At 45.9% G+C, this 12,088-nt stretch overlaps 1 protein-coding gene across 9 annotated transcripts in view; it reads right to left on the bottom strand.

Moving 5' to 3' along the window:
• The window catches only part of FAM216A (family with sequence similarity 216 member A), a 41,244-nt gene that overhangs the window by 26,881 nt on the left and 2,275 nt on the right, over positions 1–12,088 (bottom strand). For 7 of the 9 annotated variants that reach the window (XM_063964417.1, XM_063964416.1, XM_063964413.1 and 4 more), the window contains one exon: positions 9,789–9,925. In XM_063964417.1, the coding sequence (XP_063820487.1) occupies positions 9,789–9,911 (123 nt within the window). In that variant the 5' untranslated portion in view covers positions 9,912–9,925. Of the gene's footprint in view, positions 1–9,788; positions 9,926–10,356; positions 10,448–12,088 lie in introns of all 9 variants that reach the window. The other 2 variants (XM_063964412.1, XM_063964411.1) reach the window with 2 other exon arrangements.

The following is a 12,088-nucleotide window of genomic DNA, read 5'->3' on the forward strand; positions in this document are numbered from 1 at the left end:
AGATTTTGGACTCACGTTTCCGTTACGGTCAGTTACAATACCTCATTGACTGGAAGGGCTATGGTCCTGAAGAACGCTCTTGGACCAATGCCTCAGACGTCCATGCTCCTGCCTTGGTCCGAAATTTCCACGCAAAGTTTCCTTTAAAGCCTAAGAAGTGTCCTGGGGCCACTCCTAAAGGGGGGGGTGCTGTCACGATCCGGGTATCTGGACGCCATTACTTACCCTTCAGATGCCTCCTAAGGCTGGCTCAGCGTTCCAGGACCGGATCCCGCTGTTCCTGAGTTTCCACATGCAGAATGTCAGAGTGGTGATTTCATCAGCCGCGGCCTCCGCTGTGCCCGCGTGGTTAAATGTGCGCTTGTCAGTCTGGCGTCTCCTGTCTCCTGTGGCCGGCGTCGCCATTACTGTTTCAATTCTCACATGGATTACAAACCAAACTTCCCTCCAAGTGTCTGCATGGGTGCAGCCATCTTGGATTTTGTCATCTGAGCATTTCCACCAATCTGCTGTCTGTATTGTTGATTTGCATAATTGCCTAGCCAACCCCTTCCTTGCTGCAGGTATAAGTAAGCTGTGCCTGAGCAAGGAAGGCGTCAGTGCTTTGGTTGTCTAACCTAGTTCCAGTTTGTCTCTCTCCTGTGGTTGTCTTCCAGGTTCCAGCTCCTGTCTCCAGACTTCTGCTATAGAGACCCGCACCAGCATTCCATCAGCGGTGTAGCCTGACTCTCCGATCCATTCTGGACTCACCTGTTTCCAGCTACAACAATCACCTGCTTCCAGCCCAGCTTCCAGCAGTGTACAGCTTCTCTTAAAGGGCCGGTGTCCTTTCTGCAGTTTACCACTCTCCACCGGTATTATTATTTCACCGCTCTCAAACAATCACCTGCTTCCAGCCCAGCTTCCAGCAGTGTATAGCTTCTCTTAAAGGGCCGGTGTCCTTTTCTGCAGTTTACCACTCTCCACCGGTATTATTATTTCACCGCTCTCAAACTCCAAACTTCATTATTATTTCATCGCTCTCAAGTTCGTTTATTATTTAACTGGTTCCAGCCAGTATCCACTCCGTACCAACAACAGTCTGGTTCCAGCCAGTATCCACAGCAGCCGTTTTACCTTCAGCAGCCCAGCCTTTCCTGGAACATCAGCTGGTACGATCCTGGGTTCTCTCCATTGCTACAGTCAGGCCTGGTAAGGACTTTCCAACTAGAAGATTATAAGAACTGTCTCACACTACCAGTGCCTGTGGCCCTTGCCACCCTGTAGTACCCAGGAATTGTATTTATCCTCTGTTGACTTTTATGTTTCCTTTTACTGCTGCTGTGTTACGGAGTTTGTCATAATAAACATCATTGACTTTTATCCTGGTTGTCGTGGTCACGCCTTCGGGCAGTTATTCTACATGTTACTTACATGTCTAGGGGTCTGATACAACCTCCCAGGTTCCGTTACATCTCAGCCCCTACAACTGAGGCTGCCTCCCGTCAGCTCAGGCCCTCAGTTGTGACAAGGGTGAAATATGAACCTTGAGGGAGGCCAAAAGATAGGCAGTACCGAACTTGACCCTATAATAAATCCGAGCTGAAGCCGGTTTACGGGCTTTCAACATTGTTTGAATGACCGCCTCAGAAATCCTTTGGCCCTTAGAACTGAAGCTTTAAGAGCCATGACGTCAAAGCCAGTCGGGCCAGATCCTAGTAGACACAAGGGCCCTGAACGAGGTCTAGGCGCTGCAGAAGTAGAAGAAGTCGCTCTATCGAGAGACCCTGCAGGTCTGAGAACCAATGCGGTCTGGGCCACGCTGGAGCTATGAGAAGCAGAATTCCTCTTAATTGCTTAAACTTCCATATTACCCTGGGCAGGAGTGACACCAGAGGAAACACATACGGCAGCCGAAAGTTCCATGGAATTGCCAGCGCGTCCACGAACCCTGCTTGAGGATCCCTTGTCCTTGCTCCGAAGACTGGAACCTTGTGATTGTGTCGAGACGCCATCAGGTCTACATCTGGTAGGCTCCATTTGTCCACTAGGAGTAGAAAGACTTACGGATGAAGGCTCCACTCTCTGGCATGTACGTCCTGATGACTGAAGAAGTCTGCTTCCCAGTTGAGGACCCACGGAAAGAACACTGCCGATATGGCTGGCAGATGGCGTTCCGCCCATAGAAGAATCTTTGACACTTCCATCATTGCAATACGACTTCAAGTGCCGCCTTGATTTATGTACGCCACCGTGGTGGTGTTGTCCGACTGTACTTGAACAGGCCTGTTCTGTACTAGAGGCAGGGCCAGTTTCAGAGCATTGAACACTGCCCGCAACTCCAGAATGTTTATCGGAAGGAGAGATTCCTCCCTGGTCCACCGACCCTGAAGAGTGTTGCTCCAACACCGCGCCCCAACCCCTCAGACTGGCATCCGTCGTTAGTAGGACCCAGTTTGAGATCCAGAATGGACTACCCCTGCTCAATCGTTGGTCCTGGAGCCACCAGCTCAGAGACAGACAAACTTCCGGAGTCAAGGAAATCATGTGAGACCTGATACGGTGAGGCAGGCCGTCCCACTTGGAAAGGATTAACCGTTGCAGAGGGCAAGAATTAAATTGAGCGTACTCTACCATGTCGAAAGCCATGAGGCCTAGTACTTGCATCGCCGAGTGTATCGACACACGTGGGCGAGATAGGAAGCATCTTATCTTGTGCTGAAGTTTCAGGACCTTCTCCGGAGACAAGAACAACTGCTGGTTGTGTGTGTCCAATAATGCCCCCAGGTGCACCATACTCTGAGCAGGGACCAGTGAGCATTTCTTCCAGTTGATGAGCCACCCGTGGCCTTGCAGGAATTGGACCGTCAGTTCCAGATGACAGAGGAGAACCTCTGGGGAGTTTGCCAGGATCGACAAGTCGTCCAGATACGGCAGGATCCTGATACCCTGGCGGCGTAGAAGGGCCATCATGACCGCCATGACCTTGGTGAAGATTTGCAGAGCCCTGGTCAGACCAAAAGGCAAGGCCTGGAATTGATAATGTAGGTTGCCAATAGCAAACCGCAGATATTGCTGATGCGACATGGCAATAGGTATATGTAGGTAAGCATCCTGTATGTCCAGGGATACCATATGGTACTTGGGTTCCAAGGCCAGAACAATAGAGCGAAGAGTTTCCATATGGAATTTGGATACCTTCACAAATTTGTTCAAAGACTTGTGGTTGAGAATGGGCCATGAGGAACCATTCGGTTTCTGAACTAGGAACAACGTTGAATAGTATCCCCTGCCTCTCTGAGCCAGAGGCACCAGCACTATCACTCCTGTGTCCAGGAGGGATTGTACCACCAAATGTAGAGTTTTTGCTTTCAAAGGATCCGAAGGGATATTTGTTGAGCAAAACTGGCGAGGGAAACGTTTCTTGAAAGTGAGTGACGACTTCCCTCACCCAGGCACCTGAAGTGGTCTGTAACCATATCTGGGCGAACCGCAGAAGTCGGCCTCCCACTCTGTGGTCCCCCAGTGGGAGGCCCGCCTTGTCATGCAACAGGCTTGTTTGGTTTGGAAGCAGGCTGACGGGTAGCCCAGGAACGTTTAGGTTTGGGCTTAGAGGTTTTGGAAGTGCGAGCCTGTTTCGGGTACGCCTGACCATTTGCTTTACTTGGAGGTCAAAAGGTGGTACTTTTAGCCTTCGGAGCCAAAGGATTAGTACTCGTCAGACATGCTGTTTTAGCAGACGCTAAGTCAGCTACAATCTTCTTCAGATCTTCCCCAAAAAGGATGTTTCTCTTAAAAGGGATCACCTCCAAGGTCTTTTTAGAGTCCAGATCCACAGACCAGGACCACAACCACAGAATCCGGCGAGCCAGAATGGACGTAGTAGACGCTTTTGATACCAGGACACTGGCATCAGAGGCCACCTCCTGAATATAATGAGAGGCTGTGGTAATATATGAAAGACACTGTCTGGCATTATCAGAAAAATTAGAAGGTAGCTCCGCTTCAACTTCTTGAACCCAGGCTTCAATAGCTTTTGCAGCCCAAGAAGCTGCTATAGTAGGTCTATGGACAGCACCTACAAGAGCATAAATAAGACTTCAAACAACCTTCCACACGCTTATCCGTCGGTTCCTTCAGAGAGGTGACGGTAGTGACAGGCAGAGTAGATGACACCACCAGACGTGCGACATGTGAGTCTACCGGCGGCGACGTTTCCCAATTTTTACTTATCTCTGCAGCGAGGGGATAATGAGCTAGCATCGTTTTAGACAGGGAGAATTTCTTTGCTGGAGACTCCCAGGATTCCTGACGTATGTCAACTAAATGGTCAGAATGTGGCAAAACTAATTTAGTAACCTTCTGACGTTTGAACCTATCAGGTTTCTTAGACGTATCTGGAGGTTCAGTTTCATCATCGATCTGAAGAATCAGTTTGATAGCCTACAAGATGTCAGGAACATCCACCTGTGTTGTAGATTCCCCATCAGAAGCATCTGCATCAGTGTCTGATGGGTCAGTATATACGACATCTTCATCGGATGAAGTATCCGAAACATGCGTTGATTGTAAGGAAGAAATGGCCCGCTTAGATGACCCATTGGTCCTAGGGGGGCGAGGGTCAGGCTTTTGTTTAACCAAAGACTGATTTAACCACTGTAAGTGAGTCGACAGAGTATCCACCCATGGTGGATTTACAACAGGGACAATACGTGATTGTACAGGCACAGGAAGTCCCACAGGGGGCGCAAATCTCGTTACTAGCATAGTCAGTAAATTAGAAAAAGCAGCCCAAGGTGGGTCTTGGTGTGCCACCGGTGCTGCAGGCTGACCGAGAGTTACAGAACCCCCAATACCTGGACCCTCAGCTGGAATATTTTCCTCAGATAAATCCATGGCGTCAGCACTGCATGACGCAGGATCAGCCACAGATCTCCCGCCCTGTGACGCAGACATTATTGGAGAATGTAGCTCTAGGGCGTAACAGTACAATATAGACAGACACGGTACCTGACAAAAAACCCCTGTGGAGTGTGATTGCAATGCAGATCACAAACAGAGAAATTAAGTGGTATAAAGTGAATGAAATAGACAGAGAAAAATACCAAACAGTATATCCTGTGAACCACTATATATATATATATATATATATATATATATATATATATATATATATATATATATATATATATAAAAACAAAGAACCCAGCACTCACCAAAGTAAACTCACTTATCCTCAACAATTCAATAAATAAATGATGGGGGCTTAGTTGGTGGATTGGCCAATGCACGGAAGCCTGCATACCGATTTTCAAGGTACCCCACCTTCATGCAGGTCCTACACTATCACAGAGTCTTAAAACCTGACTACTTCACTGCTGTTACAAAACTCATCTGCCTGCTAGATTTAATGTGTACCTGCCACAGACTTTATGGCTTTTAAAGGCCTGCATGAAGGTGGGGTACCTTGAAAATCGGTATGCAGGCTTCCGTGCATTGGCCAATCCACCAACTAAACCCCCATCATTTATTTATTGAATTGTTGAGGATAAGTGAGTTTACTTTGGTGAGTGCTGGGTTCTTTGTTTGTATTTATTAGAGCGATGTGGTCATGGGCTACATGCACCCCGCCCAGTGAGTGGTAAGTACAGCTGTGTACCCCGCTTTTGTGGTGGAGAGTGCTGTGTTACATGCACCCCACCCTGTGAGTGGTAAGTGCATGGCTGTGCCCCGCTTCTGGTGTGGTGAGTGCTGTGGGTTTTTTTTTTCTCTGTGTGTGATATATATATATATATATATATATATATATATATATATATATATATATATATATATATAGGACCCTGATGCACTTAGCACCCGTCAGGGTACAGAATATAGGGATAGCAATATGTGTGAGATACACGGAATGGAAACCACGCAGCAGCTATTGGCACACACAGTCACATGTACAATGCAGAAACTGCTACAAACAACAATAAACTGCACTGGCCTAGCAGTACTCAGTAAAGCTATGTATGTATGTATACAGATATAACAATGCACAGTAAATACTGGATGTATATTCCCAGGATACTTGTACTAAATAAACCTGTAGTTATGCACTTGTTCTTAACTAACACTGTCTAAATACATGTAGAATACTTAAGTGTCCTGTAAATGCACAGCGCTGATGAGGCAGGCGGCTTTACAGAGGAGACAGTGCCCAGCAGTCCCAGAATCAGAGCAGCTCTGTGTGATGGCGCCCAAACGCTGACAGGGAGTGAGGGAGAGAGAGATGCAGCTCCAAAGTGGGAACATCTGCTGTAGATGGCACCTGGGGTTGGGGGAGGGGCTACAGGTCAGAGCCTTATTGACTCTGCTGGACTTTACCACCGGGTACTATGGAGCCTGTACTAAACAGATTTTAGTAAATCCGACCTGCACTCCTTGCCCTGGTGGATATAGTGGGGTCCCTACACGGGCACTGTGTCCAAGCCAGCGATTTCGGTGATCCGGTCATGGTCTCTGGAGACAGGCCGCGGCCACTCGATCCAGGAGAGCAGCGGCGGTATGTGTGCCTGATGAGACCGGAGCGCCTCCGCTGTAAGTACCCGGCAACCAGGGTGCGGGAGTATACAGCGCCGCTGGGGGAGGTGAGGGAGCCGCAGCACGATATGTCAGACTGACATATAGCACCAAGTGCCTATGTTGCGGCCCTTGAAGTCTTCTTTCTTGTCAGAAAAGCTCTTTTCAGGACTGCCTAGCGCAGCCCTCCCTGTTAGCTGCCTGCACTTCAGGCACCAACTTACAAACTGAGCTCCAGTGCCTGGAGGCGGGGTTATAGAGGAGGCGGTGCAGTGCATCCTGGAAAGTCAAAGCTTTAGCCTGTTGGTGCCTCGGATCAAGATCCTACTCTACACCCCGATGTTATTCCCTGTGGAATACCAGTGTACCGCGCTGCAGAAATGTAATTACTGACGGGCATTACTAGAGCAGTAGGTGGTTGATGTTGGCACTTGCAAGTCTTTAGATTCCTAACGCCTCTTCTGACACATTTGACAAACTTAAGCTGGGTACACACTGATAGATACAGCGCACGTTCTATCGAATGAGTGATATATCTGTAGGTCATCGGTCGGTGTGTGTATACACAATATGTCTGTGAATAACATCACAGGCATATCACAACAGACCTGCAGCTCAGCCACTGCCCATATGTCCTGCAGATTTATTAGCATGTCTGGCTGTGTGTATGGGCGACAAGCCAACCGCGCGAACACTGGCTGCAGGGACTGTCATTACGGCTGGGCAGGCCAAGCCGTGATGACTCTATAGACGTATTGAGTGGGCAAATGATGTGTGAATGCTTACCTAATCGTCCGCTATGTTGGCGGATCCGCCAGTCGGCAGATCTGTCACCATAGTGTGTACACAGCTTTTTGGGTTTGTGTCTTGAGTGACATTAGGTCTTCGTCCACTATGTTTCCCCCTGGAAGCCCAAAACATGTTTATTTCCTCTGGCTCTTGAGGGACATTTTTAAAAAACTATTTGCAAGTATGATTTACGCTTAAGTACCCTCACAAAGGTAGATATCATCGGGGTCTGGTTTGCTCCTGAGCCTCCTGATCAATGGCAAGCACTGGTTAATGGCACAGCAGACCATGAACGTTTTGTTTATGCGGGAAGGAATGCATAAACAAAATGTTGCTGAGTATATGCATCCCTCTATGGCCACAGTCTATCCATCTTTTAATGGCTACTTCCAGTGGGGAACAAGACAGTGTACTTCAATGACCTCCACAGACACCAGATCTCAATCCATTAGAGAACTCTTATGGGCACTACACAATAGCGTTTGGCCACCGAGGTGCCCAACGGCCGATATGGCTGATGGCCAGCTCGGCGGAGGGGAGGAGTGAAGTTTCTTCACTTCCCCCGTCATCCGGCCCCATAGCCCTGCATGCTAATATGCATGCTAATATGGATGAGATTGTCCATATTGGCATGCATGTATAAGTGACCTGGCACCAATGATGAACGAGCGCGGGGCCGCGCATCGTTCATCATTGGTGCCTACACACTGAACGATATGAACGAGTTCTCGTTCATTAATGAACGAGAACGTTCATATCGTTCAGTTAGATCTATAAGTGTGTAGGGCAGGGCTGGCCAAACCGGTCCTCGAGATCTACCAACAGTTCATGTTTTCCAGGCCTCCTTGAGATCTGTAGAATTTTCAGTTAGGAATGAATGCAGCAGATTTTAATTAGTAATGATCACACCTGTGAACCAGCTAGGTGGTCTGGAAAATGTGAACTGTTGGTAGATCTCGAGGACTTGTTTGGCCAGCTCTGGTGTAGGGCCTATAAGGATGTGGTGGCACGGGACATTTGCAGCAACTGTGAGATTCTTTGATGCCAACATGCACCAAAATCACAACCTGTACTACAGAGTTGTGCCTAATCAAGTGGCAACTGAGTATCTCTCTCTCTATATATATATTACTATATTTAACCCATTATTCACCAAGTGCACACCGTTTCCGGGTTTTCCCCTATCTTCTCCCACCTGCTTATCTCTTTCCCTTCTTCCTCGGCTGTCCCTGTAAACTATTTTCCCCATCTGTTTTTTTCTCATCTCTGCCCCACAACCACGTTCCTCTCACCTGTCTTCTCTTTCAGCTCTGTTCTGTCCCCTCGCCCCTAGTGCACAACTGACATTTATGATGCTCATAAAGAGTTGGATGTAAACACATTTTCTGAATCTTTTTTCCTTGGTAAATGCATCTTTTTGCACTGCAAAGCGCTGTAAGCATGACACAGAGTTGCATTTATCACTTATGATTCCTTACACAAAGGGGGCAGAGACTGGTGTAGATATGGTCTAAGTTTAGTAAGGGCGTGTTCACTCAAAATGCTGAGCACCAAAAAGATGCATTTGCAAGTTACAAACTGATGATGACAACCAAGTGGCATCATCTAAATTAAAAATGTTGCAGTTGTGTCTTGTTCGATTTTAATTTGATATGCTCCCTACGAATTTATAACCTGTACTAATCAGGCCATACATATGCAATGTAGGTTTACTTTGTTATGACTGTGTAACCACACTTCCTGTTGTCTCCCAGGCATATCTACTCCTGTTGTCAGCTGAAGTTAGGAGGTGCATGTTACTGGGTGTTACGAGCTGGACACATCTTGCGTTATGTGTGCTTATATGCAGCTGCATTCGACTGTGCATTGGCATCAATATGGGAAATATCATTAATACAAATACAGTTTTCTAGGCTTGTCATCTTTATTGAATGTATTAGTTCTGCAAAATGTTACTATATTGTGCACTGTGCTATTCTACAAACAGAAGTGCATTCATTGTTATTAGATAAACCCTTTGGGGCAGGTGTATAAAGCCTTGGAAGCGAGATAAACTACCAACCAATCAGCTCCTGTCATTTTTCAAACACAGCCTGTAACATGGCAGCTAGGAGCTGATTGATAAAGGGTACATCCCCCTTTATCCACTAAATGATAAAACCACAGTGTTCACATGTGAAGTAACCCTGCAGTCTTTAAGCAGAACTGGTATTGAGTTTTGTAATCTAATTTGGGTAGTTAATAAACATAGCAGTTATGTGCATAAATTTGATTTCATCATATTTAAGTTTTGTGGAAGATAGGTATATTAACATATTAAAGAAGAACATGAGCTATTACTAGACTGTGGTTTAGCAATGAAACATCATAGGCTTTGTAATTTAGCAAGTTGTATTGACAACGGTTAGCTACCACTTTTTATTTATAATTGTAGCAAATAATAAAAATTGTACCTTAAGAAATGTAGCATTTTTCATAGACCTGGGAATTTGTATTGTTTTCACTTGTGAAGTTATTGGAACACTTTGGGATGTCCCATGTCTTTTTCCCATATGTTTAGTTGTACAATCATTCATATTACCGAGTACTCCTGTAAAAAGGCCAGAATGTTTCAGCAGTTGTTACCCAAACATTAATTCGATATTGCAAATATTTACACATAAAAATATCTATGTTAGAAAAATCTTCATGTGATTTGTTCAGGACGGCTGCATTCAATTTCAAAGTTTACTAATGAACCCAGTAAAGTAAGAAAGGCGCAGTTTGCCGTTACTGACTTGAACACAGATATAATATGACTCTGATCGAGCCAGTCATGAAGAATGCACCTCAAATGCTTCAGGGGACCCTTCAGTGCACACTCTGGGCTATGCTCCTTACCACAGCCTCAGCAGATAGGACTCACACACATAAAGTACCTATCTTTCTCTTTCAGTTTACAGCACTCTCATCAGCATTGACCGGTAAATTGTCTCTGCTACTCGCTCTGTGCACCTGACCGACAGTAGATGCGGTCTTTACCTGTAATATCCAACTTATATACATTCACTTGGGTGCTCTCATCACCTGTTCACTGCCTTTGGGCACTTGGGAAACAGTAGAAGCCCAGTACCTATAATGGGGATATTTTCCACACTTTACTCACCTTTACACTGAATACAGAGTACAATACCTGCAAATATTTTTTTCAGAATTGTCATCTAAAGTTTGTGACATTATTTATGAATCTTATATGTATGATGTGGTTTCTTTATTATTATGTATTTATACGTTTACATTTCTATTATTAAGTAACATATTTTGACATTGCTTATATTTAATGTTTTTATGTATGTGGCACGTTTAGCATTCTATTTCAGTTGTTATGCTTATGAATCCTTTCATTATGCTAGATCATTGAAGTCTTATATCTGCAGATGGGTTTCGGTTTATATAAATGATACTTTTAGCCAGAGACTGGTTTGGTACCTGATTACATTAAGTTGTGATTGTACTTTGGCAACTGAAGGTCAGGCAGCAGTGAGTGGACCAGTAATACTTCTTTCACACAGAAAGTCAAATTACCGGGAGAAGAAGTTCTACCCGGCAATTTCCTGATTAATACGAGTCCTTTGTCTGTGTGAAAGGGTCAACCCGGGTTGAAATTCCCGAGACTTTGACCCAGGAATTTATCAAGGTCGGAGACCAGGGAATTTCGACTCAGGTTGACCCTTTCACACAGACAAGGGGGGTCATTCCGAGTTGATCGCTCGCTAGCAGTTTTTAGCAGCCGTGCAAACGCATAGTCGCTGCCCACAGGGGAGTGTATTTTCGCTTTGCAGGAGTGCGAACGCCTGTGCAGCAGAGCGCCTGCAAATACATTTTGTGCAAAACAAGACCAGCCCTGTAGTTACTTATCCTGTGCGATGATTGCTGCGACGAGTGACACGGTAATGACGTCAGATACCCGCCCAGCAAACGCCCGGCCACGCCTGTCTTTTTCCAAACACTCAGTTGACACCCAGAAACGCCCTCTTCTGTAATTCTCCTTGCGATTGGCTGTGCGATTGGAATCGTCGCCAGAACCAGTGCAAAACCACAAAGGACTTCGTACCTGTACGACGTGCGTGCGCACTGCGTTGCACATGCATGCGCAGATTAGCCTTTTTTTTCACTGATCGCTACACAGCGACCAACGGCAGCTAGCGATCAACTCGGAAATGACCCCCAAAATCCTGTGTTGATCCGCAAATTACTGGGTAGAAAGTCTTGACCCGGTAATTTGCTTGTCTGTGTGAGAGGAGGGCCAGGCAGGGACTGGCAAAACGACCTGGCACTCAAATGCCGGGTAAAAGCTGAGATTTTCCGACATTTCTGTCTTAAAAACGCTGTTAGTGAACTAGCCACATCTATTAACCCGCTTGACCGGATTTAGGGGTGAGGCCGTCCCTAGGCACAACAGTAACAGACGCTCCTTCCTGCCTAATTTTATTATTTTGATTGATTGGTTATAAGCCCTTATTTGATGATAGACAATTTAATAAAATAATAAAGAAAAAGACACTAACTATGACTTTTTGTTTATTTTTAATAATGTATAAATATTTAAGACAGCTTACAGGGGCAGTATATGCATGTCCTACCCTTTTACACTTCATTCAAGATGGCATATAGTACAGTACAGTAGAAATGTTTGCAGTTACTAACTCACTGGTACTTTTTGGGCTGACAGTAGCAATACAAGCAACCAGGTGCCGCCCCCAGATAAGTGCTG

This window comes from Pseudophryne corroboree, chromosome 1, assembly GCF_028390025.1.
Source record: "Pseudophryne corroboree isolate aPseCor3 chromosome 1, aPseCor3.hap2, whole genome shotgun sequence".
In the NCBI taxonomy this organism is placed as follows: domain Eukaryota; kingdom Metazoa; phylum Chordata; class Amphibia; order Anura; family Myobatrachidae; genus Pseudophryne; species Pseudophryne corroboree.